This window comes from Cetorhinus maximus, chromosome 12, assembly GCF_964194155.1.
Source record: "Cetorhinus maximus chromosome 12, sCetMax3.hap1.1, whole genome shotgun sequence".
NCBI lineage: Eukaryota > Metazoa > Chordata > Chondrichthyes > Lamniformes > Cetorhinidae > Cetorhinus > Cetorhinus maximus.
In genome coordinates, this window is record NC_135890.1 from 121,557,043 (window position 1) to 121,576,542 (window position 19,500).

Here is a 19,500-nt window from a genome sequence, read left to right on the forward strand (position 1 = left end):
CTCCAGCCCCTACCGCCCTCCGAGATCTTTGCACCCCTGCAATACCGGCCCCTTGGACGTTCCCAAATTTTAATCACTCCGTTGTTGGCAGCCATTTCAGCTGCCTGGGCCCCAAGCCCTAGAATTCACTTCTTAAACCTCTCCGCCTCTCAGGCCTTCAACCTATCTCTTTTGGTCGCCTGTCCTCATATCTCCTTATGTGCTTATTTTGTTCGATACCACTCCTGGGGCGCACCTCGGAGATTTTTTTAATCATATTAAAGTTGCGATATAAATGCAGGTTTATATTAGCTGCTTGTCTTAGCTAGCCAGTGGAGGTGTGGGAGGCAGTACAAATATTAGCTGCAGAGGGAAATATGATTAATAAGAATTTAATTCATCTTATTGAAAAGAGATCTTGATCATCAGGGGGCTGCTATTGATTTGATTATCCCAGTGCAATTGACTGTGTTGGGGCTTATCCACTTGTAAGCAAATCTGCTGTCAGACAAGGGAAGGAAGGGGAGGGGAATGTGGTACTGCAGTGGTGGGGGGAAGGGTAGAATTACCCTCTCTTTAGCTGTTCAGCTGGTTCAGCACCTGTTGATATGTCCCATTCAGCAGTCGGTGTGCAGCTCCCTTGCCTGTTGCCAGTGAAAGATAAAATACAAGGCCATTGTTCGGCTGAACATTGCGCACAAACCATCTGCTCCATTCTCAAACAGAGAGCGTTTCTTCTGCTGAAGGCAGGAGGTGGATGGATAAACAGCTTGCCAGTGTGACCAACTCATGGACAAAGATCTTCTTCAGTGCATGAGCTAATGAGGTCCGAAAATGTTAAGTAAACACAGCGTCTGCATGTTTGCTGTCACCCTCTTCGCATGGCCTCTAGAATCCACCGTAGACTGACAGAAAACAGTGGATAGATAGCACTCTTGCCTCTGAATCAGAAGGTTGCGGGTTCAAATCCCACTCCTGAAACCCGAGCACAAAACCGAGGCTGACACTCCCATCAATATTCAACCCTCAACAAACATCACTAAGAACCGATGACCTGGTCACCTTTTTTTATTATTCACAGGACAAGGACATGACTGGCAAGGCCGGTATTTATTGCCCATCCCCAACCGCCCTTAACTGAGTGCCTTGCTAGGCCATTTCAGAGGGCAAGTTAAGAGTCAACCACATTGCTGTGGGTCTGGAGTCACATGTAGATCAGACCAGGTAAGGACAGCAGATTTCCTTCCCAAACGGGCACTAGCACTAGTGAACCAGATGGGATTTTACAACAAACTGGTATTTTCATGGTCACCATTACTGAGACTAGATTTTTATTCCAGATTTATTTAGCAACTGAATTTAAATTCTCCAGATGCCACAGTGGAATTTGAACTCATGTCTCCGGATCACTAGTCTGGATGACCAGTCCAGTAACATAACCAGTGTGCCACTGTTTCCAATAATTAACACATTGCTGTTTGTGGGATCTTGCTGTGTGCAAATTTGGCAGCCATGTTTCCTACATTACAACAATGACAACACTTCAAAAATACTTCATTGGCTGTAAAGCACTTTGGGATGTCCTGAGGTCATGAAAGGCACTATAGAAATGCAAGTTCTTTCTTTTACTCGCGATTGAAAAGATCTTCTCATTGTAATGTGCACAATTACAAAATAACAATTGCAAGACCAAATTACAACATCAAACACAAGACATTTCAAGTGAGTCTGTTTAATCAGTAGATGAGGCACATGAAACCAAACCAAACTTGACCAGGAAATGACCCCTTCCCTCCCTCCCCCAGAGCCCAGTTGGTTGCCCCCAGCCAGGCAATGATGGGGTTGCTGCAACTTTAGTGTTGCTGGGTTACTAGGGGGAAATTGGCTAGAGATACTGTTCCTGTTTGTTATACAGCTGGTCTACTTAGAAAATTCTTAACACCTAGAAGACTTCCTGTGTCTAGAGGCAGATGAATCAGACACTTATGCCTGTTTTCCATAGCTGCTTTTTCCTGGAACAGGTCACCAGCCTGAAGTCAGACCCTATAGCTTGAGGGGCATCATTCAACATCTAGTATGACTGACCGAGAGAATCTCTTGCCGCTCTTACCACCTGCCATAGGCATGTTAGAAGGATTTGCAGGTTGATAATCAACCTGTTTGGTCATATTGTGAATGCACCTTCCTTGGTCATCAAGTCCTTGGCTGGGACTCGAACCCCAGGGTTTCTGGCTCAGAGGCAGGGACACAAGATCTGCCCCTGTTTAGAAAATTCCAAGTGCATTAATTAGTGCGTGAATACAGAGATTTGACAGGTGGGCTGAAATCGAGTGGCTTGGCCCCCTTGTCATGATTACATGGACTACTGACCACCTCCCACCAACATTCCCCGGACCCTAGGGTCTCAGACTCACCTCACTACCAGCCTAGGTCGAAAGCCTATGGCCTAAGCAATCGAAAAAAGGTCAAAGGAATTCAAGCTCACCACCACCTTCTCAAGGGCAATTAGGCATGGGCAATAAATGCCGGCCTCGCCAGCGATGCCCACATCCCATAAAATGGATTTTAAGAAAGTCAAAGATGGGCAACTGTGAGTCGAGTTAGACACAGGGGTTCTTGCCAGCTATAATCCTCCCTCAAATGAACAATCACAAACCTCTGATAAAGCACTAACTGTCTCTGAACTTTCAATGGCCCCTAGTCAGGGCAGGGAAAGCATAAAAAAAAGCAAATGATTGCATTTTAAAACCAAATCAAAGTCATTTTTTATTGGTGTAGATTAACTATTTTGTGTTATGCATGTGACAAATTATTGACCAACTGAATAAAAGAACAACTGTAAACCATTACAGGGGAGACACACAGATGGCTACCAGTATAATCACATCTTAAGCTTTTCTGCATTAGAACAGCTTAAAGGAGAAATTCAGTGCAAGAGGAAACCAGGCCAATCACAGTCTGCTTAGAATATACTTCTATTAAGTTTAGAAGTAAACAAAGAAAACCTCAGTCCCAAATGGAATCAAAACATCTCTTGTAGCCTAGATTTACTTTCAGGAGTTAACAGTGGATGAGTAAGGATGTTGCCTGGGCTGGAGAGTTTTAGTTATGAGGAGAGATTGGATAGACTGGGGTTATTTCCCCTGGAGCAGAGGAGATTGAGGGGGGACATGATTGAGGTGTATAAAATTATGAGGGGCATAGATAGGGTAGACAGGAAGGAACTTTTCCCCTTGGTGGAGGGATCAATAACCAGGGGGCATAGGCTTAAGGTAAGGGACAGGAGTTTTAGAGGGGATGTGAGGAAGAATTTTTTCAGCCAGAGGGTGGTGGGAATCTGGAGCTCACTGCCTGAAAGGGTGGTAGAGGTAGAAATCCTCATAACATTTAAGAAGTATTTGGATGTGTACTTGCGGTGGGGCCTAGTGCTGGAAAATGGGATTAGAATAGTTAGGTACTTGTTTGACCTGCGCAGACTCGATGGGCCGAAGGGCCTTTTTCTGTGCTGTAGGCCTCTATGAGTTGCAATCTTGGGCAATGGAAAAAATGCCAAAGCTTTGAGCTATGACTTTCAAGAAGGTGGAATTAAGCATCAGTCTTTGAGTATTTTACACAAGACTTATCAACATTTTACATTTTGTGCCTTTAGGGTCCTGCTTCACAAGAGCAACTAACAAACTAAATTTAACACCGAGCCACATGAAAATCCTAATGCCAATGATTGATTTTTAAAAAAAATACTTTCAAAGAATGTGGGCAAGGGTCGCTAGGCCAGAATTTATTGCCCATCCCTAATTGCCCTTGAGAAGGTGGTGGTGAGCTGCCTTCTTGAACCGCTGCAGTCCATGTGGTGTAGGTACACCCACAGTGCTGTTAGGGAGGGAGTTCCAGGATTTTGACCCAGCGACAGTGAAGGAACAGCGATATATATTTCCAAGTCAAGATGGTGAGTGACTTGAAAGGGAACTTCCAGGTGGTGGTGTTCTCATGTATCTTCCCTTGTCTTTCTAGAGGTTAGCTGTCATGTGTTTGGAAGGTGCTGTTGAGGAGCCTTGGTGAATTCCTGCAGTGCATCGTGTAGATGGTACACACTGCTGCTACTGTGCGTCGGTGGTGGGGGGAGTGAATGTTTGTGGATATGGTGCCAATCAAGCGGGCTGCTTTTTTCCTGGACAGTGTCAAGCTTATTCAGTGTTGTGGGAGCTTCACTCATCTAGGCAAGTGGAGAGTATTCCATCACACTCCTGACTTGTGCCTTGTAGATGGTGGACAGGCTTTGGGGAATCAGGATGTGATTTACTCTCTGCAGAATTCCCAGCCTCTGACCTGCTCCTTTAGCTAGAGTATTTATATGGCTAGTCAAGTTCAGTTTTTGGTCAATAGTAACCCCCAGGATGTTGATAGTGGGGGATTCAGTGATGGTAATACTATTGATCATCAAGGGGCGATGGTTAGATTTTCTCTTGTTGGAGATGGTCATTGCCTGGCACTTGTGTGGCGCGAATGTTACTTGCCACTTGTCAGCCCAAGCCTGGATATTGTCCAGGTCTTGGTGCAGTTGTACATGGGCTGCTTCAGTATCTGAGTCATCGTGAATGGTGCTGAACATTGTGTAATCAGCGAACATCCCCACTTCTGACCTAATGATGAAAGGAAGGTCATTGATGAAACCCAAGCCTAGATTTTTGCCCATGTCTTGCTGAATTTGCTGGAGGGAGTGAATGTTTAAGGTTGTGGATGGAGTCCCAATCAAGGGATTGGGACAATCAAGATATGCCTTGTCTGGGATGGTGTTGAGCTTCTTGGGTATTGTTGGAGCTGCACTCACCGAGGCGCGTGGTCAAAGGGGTAGGTTTTAAGAAACGTCTTCAAGAAGAAAGAGGCAGAAAGATTTAGGGAGGAAATTCCAGAGCTTGGGAACTTATGAGCTGAAGACAAGGCCATGGATGGTGGAGCAAAACCGGGTGAGCAGTAGAGGTCAGAAGTGGAGGAACACCACGGTCTCAGAGGGTTATTTGGTTGGAGAAGGTTACAGAGATAGGCAGGGGTGAGGTCATGAAACACAAAGGTAAGAATTTTAAGTGGGAGCCAATGTAGGTGGCTGAGTTCAGGTTCATACTTGGGGAGTATTCACACACAAGCTGCAGTATCAGTACGGGGTGATTGCTTTTTCAATTGAAAAGGCTTTGGTTAAGATGTGTTTGTGACACACAGTTCCTTTAAACTCAGCAAGGGTTGTCATTCCATTAAAAAATATACTTGGTTATTGCATCAGAGAAATCAACTGTTGGGCAAAAGCTTTGATTCCACTTAGTAATATTCAGCCTCGCAGAGGTTGAGTGGTGCAGTCTACAGGGTAGGATTCTCAGGAATTCTCAGTTCCCCAATGCGATGAAGAGCCAGAAGGGTGTAGGCCCAGCAAATTAGAAAGTTTCTACGCATTGAACCCCAGCTAAGAAGCCAGAACAGAATCTACACCTGAGGCCGACTGAAATGCAGTGGGATTGAATCCAGCTCTCTACTGGATACAAAGTCCTAACTGAAATGAATTGACCAAGGCCTGAATTTTTAAGCCTCCGTTTGTATCGGAACAGAGACAGGGCAGCCAGAGAATGGGCACTGGGGCAGCGTTGGGGGAAAGCCAGCCCTCCCCTTGCCAAAGGCCAAAAGTCAGACCTTTCAGGATTTTCATTGGGGTGGGTGGGCGGGCTTGGGAAACCCTCCGCAATCCCGCTGAGTGAGAAGAGGCGGGCCACAGAGGTGGGGCTAAGGCTTGGAAACGTCATGAAGGGTAAGTTACGGGATTTTAAGGGTGGCATTGGAGGCGAGTGAACATGGAGGGAGATCAGTAAGGACAGGGGGATGATTCCATCGAACGGCCAGATTTTGGGCAGGCATCCATTCTGATGGGCCCTCTCTCAGGCGGCCCCTCAACCAATATGTGCTCAGGTTTCTGGAGTGGGACTTGAACCCACAACCTTCTGACTCAGAGGCAAGAGTGCTAACCACTGAAGACTAAATTTTAAAAAACTCGCCATTCCCCAACACTGGCATCTCTCATCTCAATCAGCCCATTCACCATAACCCATGGATGAAATTGAAGCTACCACTGAACAATAAATATTTATATATCTATCTGGAGCGTACATGCTGATCTTTGAACATCAAAGGAAGGACTGGTTAGACCACCCACACTGGTTTATCAGACAGTGGAATGCCCATTAACCCTTTACAGGCCTGCTTCCATTTGCAAACCAATCTGCACCTGCAGCCTGAGGTTAGCATCTGCACCGGCGTCTTCCCCTTAACGGTTAGACTCTTTTATGAAACACAGCCAGGCTCACCAGGCCCAAAGCAGATGGTATGGGTTTTGGTTCAGTTCGAATACAGTTTTTCTGGCCATATTTCCTTTAAAACAAACATTTCTGTAGCGTGCAAATATGCAGCTGTGATTCAGTTCCTGCAAGAATTGAGAGGCAGCCCAAACATCGGACCTGAATGTCAAGTAGGAACTGCCTAAAAGTTGGTTCTGGAGAATAAATATGAACCAACAGAACAAAACATCATCTTACTGATTATCTTCCTATGGTACGGTTTCAAAAGTACACACACGCCAATGATTAAGAATACTAATTACCTGAATACTGGGAGTAAACCCATCCATTCAGCTGAATATTGAATTGCATAGAATTTACAGCACAGAAACTGGTCAGTGACTGAACAGGCATAAAATTCCAGCATTAATTGGAGTTTTCATTTTAAGAACATTCTGATCATCCCCCCACCCTCCCCCCCCAATCCAATTGGCTGCATGTATTCAACACGTCAGTAAGGTGCTGATGGAGGAACATGGGATCGCAAACAAACTAAAACATTTGGCCGTTCGATGGAATCGCCCCCTCGCCTCTACGCCTTCCCTCACTGACCTCCCTCCAATGTTAACTTGCCTCCAATGCCACTCTTAACCCCACCACCACCCCTCCCGTCAAACATCCGCTAACTTACCGTTCAAGAAGTTTCATGGCCTTAAGAGGAGGTGATGGCAGAGCAGTATTGTCACTGGACTAATAATCCAGGGACCCAGGGTAATGACCCAGGATCGGATCCCACCACAGCAGAAAGTGAAAGTTTAAACTTTTAATTCCAGATTTTATTGAATTAATGATAACCATTGTCATTAAAACCCATTTGGTTCATTAATGTCCTTTAGGGGAGGAAATCTGTTATCCTTACCTGGTCTGGTCTACATGTGACTCCAGTCCCACAGCAATGTGGTTGCCTCTGAAATGGCCTAGCAATAGACTCAGTTGTACCAAACTGCTAAAAAGTCTAAAGGAGTGAAACTGGATGGACCACCTGGCATTGAACTAGGCACTGGAAACAACAATGGCAAACTCAGCCCTGTTGACCCAGCAAAGTCCTCCTTACTAACATCTGGGGGCTGCTGCCAAAATTGGGAGAGCTGTCTCACAGACTAGTCAAACAACAGCCTGACATAGTCACCTCATGGAATCATACCTTACAGATAATGTCCCAGACGCCACCATCACCATCCCTGGGGATGTCCTGTCCCACTGGTGACACAGTGGTATACAGTCAGGAGGGAGTTGCCCTGGGAGTCCTCAACATCGACTCCGGACCCCATGAAGTCTCATGGCATCAGGTCAAACATGGGCAAGGAAACCTCCTGCTGATTACCATGTACCGCCCTCCCTCAGCTGATGAATCAGTGCTCCTCCATGTTGAACATCACTTGGAGGAAGCACTGAGGTGGCAAGGGTGCAGAATGTACTCTGGGTGGGGACTTCAATGTCCATCACCAAGAGTGGCTCGGTAGTACCACTACTGACCGAGCTGGCCGAGTCCTAAAGGGCATAACTGCTAGACTGGGTTTTTAAAAAAATTCATCCACAGGATGTGGGATTCGCTGGCTGTGCCCTCATTTATTGCCCATCCCTAGTTGCCCTTGAGAAGGTGGTGGTGAGCTGTCTTCTTGAACCGCTGCAGTCCATGTGGTATAGGTACACCCACAGTGCTATTAGGGAGGGAATTCCAGGATTTTGACCCATTGGCAGTGAAGGAATGGCAATATATTTCCAAGTCAAGGTCTGCGGCAGGTGGTGGGGGAACCAACAAGAGGAAAAAACATACTTGACCTCATCCTCACCAACCTGCCTGCCGCAGATGCATTTGTCCATGACAGTATCAGTAGGAGCTCACACCACACAGTCCTTATGGAGACAAAGTCCCATCTAAACGCTAAATGGGATAGATTTCGGACAGATCTAGCAACTCAAGACTGGGCAACCATGAGGCGCTGTGGGCCATCAGCAGCAGCAAAATTGTATTAAACCACAATCTGTAACCTTATGGCCCGGCATATCCCCCACTCTACCATTACCACCAAGCCAAGGGATCAACACTGGTTCAATGTAGAGAGCAGGAGAGCATGCCAGGAGCAGAACCAGGCATACCTAAAAATGAGGTGTCAACCTGGTGAAGCTATACCACAGGGCTACTTGCATACCAAACAGCATAAGCAGCAAGTGATAGACAGAACTAAGCGATTCCACAACCAACGGATCAGATCTAAGCTCTGCAGTCCTGCCACATCCAGTGGTGAATGGTGATGGAAAATTAAACAACTCACTGAAGGAGGAGGCTCCACAAATATCCCCATCCTCAATGATGGGGGAGCCCAGCACATCAGTGCAAAAGATAAGGCTGAAGCATTTGCTTCAGAAGTGCCGAGTGGATGATCCATCTCAGCCTCCTCCGGAGGTCCCCAGCATCACAGATGCCAGTCTTCAGCCAATCCGATCCACTCCATGTGATTTCAAGAAACGGCTGAAGGCACTGGATACTGCAAAGGCTATGGGCCCTGACAATATCCCGGCAATAGTACTGAAGACTTGTGCTCCAGAACTTGCTGCACCCCTAGCCAAGCTGTTCCAGTACAGCTACAACACTGGCATCTACCTAGCTATGTAGAAAATTGCCCAGATATGTCCTGTACACAAAAAGCAGGACAAATCCAACCTGGCCAATTACTGCCCCATCAGTCTGCTTTCGATCATCAGTAAAGTAATGGAAGGGGTCATCAACAGTGCTATCAAGCAGCACTTGCTTAGCAATATCCTACTCACTGATGCTCAGTTTGGGTTCCGCCAGGGCCACTCAGCTGCTGACCTCATTATAGTCTTGGTTCAAATATGGACAAAAGAGCTAAATTCCTGTGGCGAGGTGAGAGTGACTGCCCTTGACATCAAGGCAGCATTTGACCGAGTGTGGCATCAAGGAGCCCTAGCAAAACTGGAGTCAATGGGAATCAGGGGGAAAACTCTCCACTGGTTGGAGTCATACCTAGCACAAAGGAAGATGGTTGTGGTTGTTGGAGGTCAATCATCTCAGCTCCAGTACATCATTGTAAGAGTTCCTTAGGGTAGTGTCCTCGACCCAGCCATCTTTCGCTGCTTCATCAATGACCTTCCTTCCATCATAGGGTCAGAAGTGGGGATGTTCACTGATGTTTGCACAATGTTCAGCACCATTAACGACTCCTCAGATACTGAAGAAGTCCATGTCCAAATGCAGCAAGACCTGGACAATATCCAGGCTTGGGCTTTTTGTTTATTCATTCATGGGATGTGGGTGTTGCTGGCTGGGCCAGCATTTATTGCCCATCCCTAATTGCCCTTGAGAAGGTGGTGGTGAGCTGCCTTTTTGAACCGCTGCAGTCCATGTGGTGTAGGTACACCCACAGTGCTGTTAGGGAGGGAGTTCCAGGATTTTGACCAGCGACAGTGAAGGAACGGCGATATATTTCCAAGTCAGGATGGTGAGTGACTTGGAGGGGAACTTCCAGGTGGTGGTGTTCCCATCTATCTGCTGCCCTTGTCCTTCTAGATGGTAGTGATCGTGGGTTTGGAAGGTGCTAAGGAGCCTTGGTGAGTTACTGCAGTGCACCTTGTAGATGGTACACACTGCTGCTACTGTGCGTCGGTGATGAAGGGAGTGAATGTTTGTGGATGTGGTGCCAATCAAGCAGACTGCTTTGTCTTGGATGGTGTCAAACTTCTGACAAGTGCCAAGTAACACTGTGCCAGACAAGTGCCAGGCAATAACCTTCTCCAAGAAGAGAGAATCTAACCATCGCCCTTTGACATTCAATGTCATTACCATCGCTGAATCCCCCACTATCAACTTCCGGGGGGTTACCATTGACCAGAAACTAAACTGGACTGGCCATATAAATATTGTGGCTACAAGAGCAGATCAGAGGCTGGGAATCCTGCAATGAGCAACTCACCTCCTGACTCCCCAAAACCTGTCCACCATCTACAAGGCACGAGTCAGGAGTGTGATGGAATACTCCCCACTTGCCTGGATGAGTGCAGCTCACACAACACTCAAAAACTCGACACCATCCAGCACAAAGCAGCCCACTTGATTGACACCCCATCCACAAACATTCACTCCCTCCATCACTGACGCACAGTAGCAGCAGTGTGTACCATCTACAAGATGCACTGCAGTAACTCACTAAGGCTCCTTAGTGCCTTCCAAACCAACAACCGCTGCTATCTAGAAGGACAAGGGCAACAGACACACGGGTTCACCACCACCTGGACGTTCTCCTCTGATCCACTCACCATCCTGACTTGGAAATATATCGGCCGTTCCTTCACTGTCACTGGGTCAAAATCCAGGAACTCCCTTCCTAACTGCACTGTGGGTGTACCTACAGCTCATGGACTGTAGCGGTTCAAGAAGGCAGCTCACCACCACCTTCTCAAGGGCAACTAGGGATGGTCAATAAATGCTGGCCCAGCCAGCGAAGCCCACATCCCATGAATGAATAAAAAAACCAGGCTGCACTTTGTTAGTTCCCAAATCCTTACATTAGCAGTAATATAAGATTTGTTGTTGCAAGGTTTTACTTGTGCAAGTAACTTCAACTGGCCCAAGCCAGTGTTTATGCACTACATGAGCTTCCTCCCACCCCTTTTCATCTCAGCTTATCAGCATATCCTTCTATTCCTTTCTCCCTCGTGTGTTTATCTAGCTTCCCCCTTAAATGTGCCGATGCTATTAGCCTCCACCACTCCCTGTGGTAGCGAATTCCACATTCTCACCACTCTCTGGGTGAAGAAGCTGCTCCTCAATTCCCTGTTGGATTTATTGCTAACTGTCTTACATTTGTGGCCCCTTGCTGCTCTGTCCTCCCCCACAAGTCCAAACATCTTCTATGTTTATCTGATTGAATCCCTTCACAGTTTTAAAGATCTCTATCAGCTCACTCAGCAAGCCTCCTCTTTTCTAGAGAGAAAAAAAATCTATCAACCCCTAGGCATTGATCATGATGCTTTACTTTTAGGAATTTGCATTCCCAGTAGTTGTTTTTTAATTTTAAATTTACAAATTCATGTTGGGAACTGAGGCTAAAACAACAGTGTCAGAGTGAGAGACGATATATGCTCTTTAAATAAAGACGCTCTATTCGGTGAGACATGCGCCTGGGAGTCTGCGTGCACTCTAAGAGACATCTTCATTCAAACCATATTATTCATTGAAACTACAAGGGTCAGCACTGAGGCATTTGGACAAATGTGAACATTGCTGTATTTCGGCCTGGTTTAAATGAGGCACTCAGGACCATTAAGGGCATGGGCAACACCTTATCAATTCTATTAATAGGTGTCCTTAAGATTAGAGAGAGATTCGGAAGAGGTTGAGAAGATATTTCCACTTGTGGGAGAGCCCAAACTAGGGATCATAGATTTAAGAAAGTCTTGAATAAGTCCAATATGGAATTCAGGAGAAGTTTCTTTACCCAGAGTGTGGTAATAATATGGAACTCGCTGTTACTTCTGCCAGAACCTTCACCCTTGTCAACTATTCCAAAACGCGCTCTGCTGACTGCACAGCTCTAATCCTGTGGGTGTAACTACACCAGATGGACTACAGCGGTTCAAGAAGGCACCTCGCCAGCGATGCCCGCATCCCATGAAAGAATAATTTCTTTAAAAAAGAGCTGGCAGAGGCCCAATGGACTGAAGGGCTTCCTGGTCTTCCTGATTTTGTGAAACAGATCCCAGTGAACCTTTTTTCCCCCCCATGAGCACCATCCTTTAAAAATTGCTGTTCATTTTGAAAATTGGGGCAAACATTCTGAATGTTTGGTTGGTTGGAGTTCAGCGGCAAATAAGACAACATCGCCCCTAGTTAAAACTTTGCACAAATCCACATATAAACGGTGGATGCACCATATGTCCCTGACAAACACATCTGCAGGAAGTGTCACCAGATGCACGGGCTTGAGCTCCGGGTTTCGGAACTTGAGCGGCGGCTGGAGTCGCTGTTGTGTATCCGTGAGGCAGAGGACTACGTGGATAGCACGTCAGGGAGGTGGTCACACCGCAGGTCAGAAGCGCACAGACAGAGAGGGAATGGGTTACCACCAGGCAGTCTAAGAGAACCAGGGAGGTAGTGCAGAAGTCCTCTGAGTCTATCCTGCTTACTAATGGGTTTTCCATTTTGGATGCTGATGAGGGCGATGGTTCCTCAGGGGAGTGCAGCCAGAGCCAAGCCTGTGGCACCACGTACAGCCCAGCTGTACACTGGGGGAGGAAGGAGAATGGAAGGGCAAGAGTGATAGGGGATTCCATAGTCAGGGGATCAGACTGGCGTTTCTGGGGCAGTAAACGTGACTCCAGGATGGTGTGTTGCCTCCCTGGTGCCAGGGTCAAGGATGTCACGGAGCGGCTACCTTCTTTGAGGGTGGGGGTGGGGGCGGGGGCAGGGGGGTGGTGGGATCAGCCAGAAGTTGTGATCTACATTGGTATCACAACAGGTAGGAAGAGGGATGAGGTCCTGAAAGCAGATTTCAGGGAGTTAGGAAGGAAATTAAAAAGAAGAATCTCAAGAGCAGTAATCTCAGGATTACTCCCAGTGCCACATGCTAGTCAGCATAGGAATAGGAGGATTGATCAATTAAATACGTAGCTGGAGAACTGCTGTAGGAAGGGGGGCATCAGATTTCTGAGGCATTGGGACTAGTTCTGGGGCAGGTAGGACCTGTACAAACTGGACGGGTTACATTTTAACAGGACTGGGACTGATATACTCGCAGGGAGATTTGCTAGTGCTGTTGGGGTGGGTTTAAACTAGCTTGTCAGGGGGGTGGGAACCTGAGGGGTGGCCCAAATGGGAAGGAAGTAAAGTTGGTAACATGAAGTAGTAGTGAGACCAGAAGACAAGAGAAATAAAGCAGAGCATTGAGTATGCTTCGAATGTGGAATGATGTCAAAAAGACAAAGTTGAGGGCACTCTACCTGAATGCGCGCAGCATTCACAATAAGGTAGATGATCTAAAGGCACAAATAGAGGTAAATGGGAATGATATAATTGCCATTAGGGAAACATGGCTGCATGGTGACCAAGACTAGGAACTGAATTTTCAAGGATATTCGACGTTTGGGAAGGACACGCAAGAAGGAAAAGGAGGTGGAGTTGCGCTGATAATAAGGGACGGGATTAGTACATTAGTAAGGGAGGATCTCAGCTTGGAAGAACAATGTGTGGAATCTGTTTGGGTGGAGCTAAGAAACAGCAAAGGGCAGCAGACATTGGCTGGAGCTGTTTATCGGCCACCAAACTGTAGTGGTAATGCGGGGCATGGTTTTAATCAGGAGATGAGAGAAGCGTGTAGCATGGGAAATACAGTCATCATGGGTGACTTCAATCTGCATATAGACTGGGTAAACCAATTAAGCAGTAATGCTGTGGAAGAGGAGTTTCTGGACTGTGTTAGAGATGGTTTTCTAGAGCAGTGTGTTGAGGAGCCGATGAGAGGGCAGGCTATTTTAGATCTAGTATTATGTAATGAAAAAGGGCCAATTAATAATCTTGTTGTAAAAGAACCTTTAGGGAGGGATAAGTGACCACAACATGATAGAATTTTACATCATGTTTGAAAGTGAGGTAGTTCACTCTGAAGCAAGGGTGTCAAAATTGAATAAAGGAAATTATGAAGGCATGAGGGATAAATTGGCTGAGGTGGTTTGGGAAAATACGTTGAAAGGTTTGACTGGACAGGCAATGGATAGTCTTCAAAGAACTATTACATAGCTTACAGCACCTATACATTCCTTCAAGGTGCAAAAACCCCCAAAAAATCAGGAAGTTAAGGATTGTATAAAATTAAAAGAAAAGGCTTATAAAGTTGCCAGAAATAGTAATAAACCTGAGGATTGGGAGGTTTTTAGAATACAGCAAAGGAAGACCAAGAAACTGGTAAAGAAAGGGAGAATAGAATATGAATGCAATCTAGCAAAAAACATTAAAACAGACTGTAAAAGCTTCTATAGGTACATGAAAAGGAATCGTTTGTCTAAGACAAATGTGGGTCCATTAAAGGCAGAGTCAGGAGAATTCATAATGGGGAATAGAGAAATGGCAGAGAAGCTAAATGATTACTTTGTGTCTGTTTTCACTGAGGAAGATACAGGAAATCTCCCAGGTTTAGAGATCCAAGGGTCTAAGGAAAATGAGGGGTCGAAGGAAATTAGTATAAGTCAGAAGGTTGTATTGGAGAAATTAATGGGACTGAAAGTTAATAAGTCCTTGGGACCTGATATTCTGCATCCCAGAGTGTTGGAAAGGGTTGCTATAGCGATAGTGGATGAATTGGTGATCATTTTCCGAAATTCTATAGATTCTGAAATGGTTCCTGAGGATTAGAAGGTAGCAAATGTCACCCACTATTTAAGAAGGGAGGGAAAGAGAAAACAGGAAACTACAGACCTGTTAGCCTTACATCAGTAGTAGGGAAAATGCTAGAATCTATTATAAAGGATGTGATAAGTGGACACTTGGATAATCATGATCTGATTGGGCATAGTCAGCATGGATTTGCAAATGGGAAATCATGTTTGACAAACTTGTTGGAGTTTTTTGAGGATGTTACTAACAAAATAAATAAAGGAGAGTCGTTGGACGTAGTATACTTGGATTTTCAGAAGGCTTTTGATAAAGTCCCCCACAGGAGGTTGATAGCAAAATTAAAGCACATGGGATAGGAGGCAGTATACTGCCATGGATTAAGGATTGGCTAACAGGCAGAAAACAGATAGTAGGAATAAACGGGTCATTCTCACGTTGGCAGTGACTAGTGGGATTCCACAAAGATCAGTACTTGAGCCCCAGCTGTTCACATTATATATCAATGATTTGGAAGTTTGGTTAGACCACACCTGGAGTACTGTGTGGAGTTTTGGTCCCCTTACCTCAGAAAGGATATTATTGCCATAGAGGGAGTGCAATGAAGGTTCACCAGACTTGTTCCTGGGATGGCGGGACTGTCTTATGAAGAGGGATTGGGGAAATTAGGCCTGTATTCTTTAGAGTTTTGAAGAACGAGAGGTGATCTCACTGAAACCTACAAAATACTAAAAGGAATAGACAGGGTCGATGCAGGTAAGATGTTTCTCCAGGATGGGGAGTCTAGAACCAGGGGACACAATTTCAGAATAAGGGGGAAGCCACTTAGGACTGAGATGAGGAGATATTTCTTTACTCAGAGGGTTGTGAATCTTTGGAATTCTCTACCCCAGAGGGCCATGGAAGCTCAGTCACTGAGTATGTTTAAGGTAGAGATTGATAGATTTCTGATTAACAATAACATAAAGGGTTATGGGGATAGTGTGAGTAAAATTGAAGTGTTCTATCAGCCATGATCGTATTGAATGGCAGAGCAGGCTCGATGGGCTGAATGGCCTACTCCTGTTCCTATGTCCCTACATGCAGTCCTCAGCAAAGTGGAAGGAAAGATGCAAGCTGCATAATAGTTACAGCACAGGCCATTCGGCCTAACTGATCCATGTCGGTGTTTACGCCCCACACAAGCCTCTTCCAACCCTACTTCATCTCACCCTATCTAGACTGATACTCCAGTGCAGTGCTGCACTCTCCAAAGTTCTACCTTTCAAATGAGGTATTAAAACGAGCACCACCCACCCCCACCCCTTCTCTCTAAGGTGGGTGTAAAGATCCAAAAACACTATTTCAAAGAAGAGCAGGGGGTGTTTTTCCTGGTGTTCTGGGGTCATTATTCATCCCTCAATCAACATCACTAAAACACATTATCTTGCAATTATCACATTGCCGGTTGTGGAGGGGTTGATGTGTGCAAACTGGCTACTGCTTCTCCTACATTACAACAGTGACTATACTTTAAAAGTACTTCAGTGGCTGCAAAGCACTTTGAGACAATCTGAGGTTATGAAAGGCGTTACATAAATGTATTTTTTTTCCCCCTTATCAACATAAACTTCTATTCCTTTCGCCCGCAGCTGTGTTTATCCAGCTTCCCCTTAAATGGATCCAAACTATTTGCCTCAACTACTCCCTGTGGTGGCAAGTTCCACATTCTCACCCCTCTGGATAAAGAAGTTTCTTCTGAATCCCCTGTCGGGTTTATTAGTGGCTGCCTTTTATTTATGGCTCCCACTTCTACCCTATTCCATGATGAAAAGTGGCCTTTATCCTGTTCAAGAGTGTTACAAGCTGTTCAGCCAGAAGTTGCAGCTATGGTTATTTTTGGTGCTCGGCATTATATTAGCCGCAGCTCCTGCAATGGGTAACATTCGTCATGTTTGCTACAATCTGTCACATAGGGAGACCCTGCTTTGCCCAATCAAACCCCCGCTCTGTTTGCAACAGCCCATCTTACGTGGTGTAACTCAGCTGCGCACAGCCCCTCTGGGTGTTGTAGTTCCGCGGGTACCGGCTCTGCAAGAGGCCGATGGCTCGGTGGACTACACCTCCCAGCGGCCTTTGCGGGGAGAGCGCCACGCCGGCGCATTGGATAGCGGCAGGCTTTCCCCCCCCCCTCCCTCCCCTCCGTGCGCAGGCGCAGTGAAGCTCCGGGCCCAGGAAAATGTCAACACCATCCAGCGGGAGCGGGCTCTCCGCGCATGCGCGAGCTCAGCTGAACCCAAACAACAGGAGCCAGGAGATTTTCCCAGACAGGGGCATTCCGGGGTTCAGGGGGCGAATAATCCCAATAATACCAGGGGCAGAGAGGATAATCCCAATGAAACCTGGTACAAATCTCAAACAGTCCCAATGAAACCAGGGGCAGAGGGAATAATCCCAATAAAACCAGGAACAGTGGGAATAATCCCAAGAAAACCAAGAACAGTGGGAATAATCCCAAGAAAACCAAGAACAGTGGGAATAATCCCAATCAAACCCAGTACAGGTGTCAAACAGTCTCAATAAAACCAGGGGAAGAGGGGATAATCACAATAAAGACAAGAACAAACAAGTCCAGTAAAATCATGGGTAAATAGACCCAATAAAACCAGGGGAAGAGGGGATAATCACAATAAAGACAAGAACAAACAAGTCCAGTAAAATCATGGGTAAATAGACCCAATAAAACCAGGGCCGGGCCGAGGGGAATTTTTAAAAATTTGTTGGTGGGATGTGGGCGTCACTGGCTAGGCCAGCATTTATTGCCCATCCCCTAATTGCCCTTGTTCAGAGGGCATTTAAGAGTCCATATTGCTGTGGGTCTGGAGTCATACACAGGCCAGGGTAAGGACAGCTGATTTCCTTCCCTAAAGGACATTAGTGAACCAGATGGGTTTTACAATGATCAGCAATTGTTTCATGGTCATCATCAGACTTTTAATTCCAGATTTTTGTTGAATTCAAATTCCACCATCTACATTGGTGGAATTCGAACCCGGTATTACTGCGTCTCTGGAATACTGGTCCAGTGACAATACGACTGTGCCACCACCTCCCTTAAATGATCCTTCCTGCAATACACAAGGGCCCTCTCAAAATCAGCCACTGAAAATGGACTGATGTACAGTTCAGCAGAAGAATACATATTATTTTTCTTTATGTTGCATATTCCTTTGTTAGTATTTTGTTATCATTTTTTGACTAAGATATAGGCCATCCATTGTGACAAATTAATTCAAAGTAAATCATCTATTGCCAAGCTTCAAAAATCATTCCAATCATCAACAACAGAAAAATGTCATAAAATACAACAAACAGAAGCGTGGAAAATCCAAAAATAACATGCTGTTACCTGAAAGTCATACAGTGCCACAATATTGTCATGTTTCAGTTCCTAAAAGAGGAAATAAAGCCACAGGATTAGAGGGTTAAATTCCACATCCAATATTCCAGATGGCTGCACTTGTGCAATTGTTAAAGATTGAGAAAATTTTAAAAAAACAAATGATGTCCTTACCTTCAATATTTTAATTTCCTTGCCCAGAAGGGTCTGTGACTTTGCTAGGTTTTTCTTGTTGATGCATTTAATAGCAACTTCGCAATCGTGTTTCTGAAATAAAATTTTCAATTACTGAAAAGTCAAGATTTCCTAAACGAAATGAACCTCTCCCACTCCTATATAAAGTTACTGGGGGACGGGTAAAAACGTGCAAGTCTACCACTGTATCCATCAGGTCAGTCCTATGGAGGATTTGGGATGCGGAGAAGCCAACAGATTAATCTGAAAGTTGCTTTATGCTATTAAATCTGACTAGGAAAATGAACGTTGGGAGTATATATCTTGGAGGAGTGTGGGGGTCGATGAGGGAGAGGGCTTGTCGTAACTTGCCCCGGCTGATGCAGACAGGTGACAGGGTCTGCCCAACAGAATGTATACATTGAAAGAAATATAATGGGCATCCGATGGACGCATAGGAGACATACTGCAACTGTGCAGCAGGCGAGAAATAACAAAAAGACATAATGCAGATACACGGTGTGTACATTACCTGCAGTAATCCCCCATGCTACTGACCAGTGACATTTACCTCTGTGCATCGACCCTTGAAAACGACGGCGAAAGCTCCGTGCCCGATCAGATCCTTCCTGTTGAACTCGAATTTCCCCACGCTCTCCATGTTTTAAACTGCTCCTTCTTTTTAATTTTGCTGTAATTAATTGATGTTTTTTTTTTATTCCTCTCTTCCTCCACTCACCCCCCCCCCCCCACCTCTCTCTCCCCCTCCCCTTCCCCCCTTCCCCCCCAACCCTCCTCCTCCTTCTCCTCCTCCAGCCACGCCAGAGAGGCTTCAGATTAGGATTTGCCTGGAGCTGGGCAGATGTCTAGGCGGCCGGAGCAGAAAGCATCCTTCTCTCCTGCCATTCCCACGGGCTGTTGTTTTCTCTCCGCCGATGCCTTTTCGTGCATTTTTTTTTGGGTGGTGGTGGTGGTGGTTGTTAATATATATACATATATATATATATATTTGCTCTGGGTCAAGGCTGGCTGGCGTTTCTCAGACCTCTGCCCCCGTCCATGGTCGAGTTGCCCGCTGTTGGTTTCAGAGAGGCCGGCCTCGGGTGCTCCTTGTTTGTATCGGATCCCCCGGGCTGAATACTGTTTGTATACAAAGGGAAGCTGGAGGGTGGGGGGAGAGACACCGAGAGGAAAGGGAGCTACTCGCTGGCAACTGTTGCAGAATTCTGATACACAGCAAGGTGGCC

General features: G+C 45.9%; 1 protein-coding gene across 4 annotated transcripts in view; it reads right to left on the minus strand.

The window, feature by feature from the left end:
* ulk1b (unc-51 like autophagy activating kinase 1) overlaps nucleotides 1-19,248 on the minus strand; it is a 104,491-nt gene extending 85,243 nt beyond the window's left edge. For all 4 annotated transcript variants that reach the window (XM_078554532.1, XM_078554531.1, XM_078554530.1 and 1 more), the window contains exons 1-3: nucleotides 18,825-19,248; nucleotides 18,254-18,346; nucleotides 18,089-18,130 (exon numbers count right to left, since the gene is read on the minus strand). In XM_078554532.1, coding sequence (XP_078410658.1) covers nucleotides 18,089-18,130; nucleotides 18,254-18,346; nucleotides 18,825-18,914 — 225 coding nt within the window. In that variant the 5' untranslated portion in view covers nucleotides 18,915-19,248. The remainder of the gene's footprint in view (nucleotides 1-18,088; nucleotides 18,131-18,253; nucleotides 18,347-18,824) is intronic.
* Between the last annotated feature and the right edge of the window lie 252 nt (nucleotides 19,249-19,500).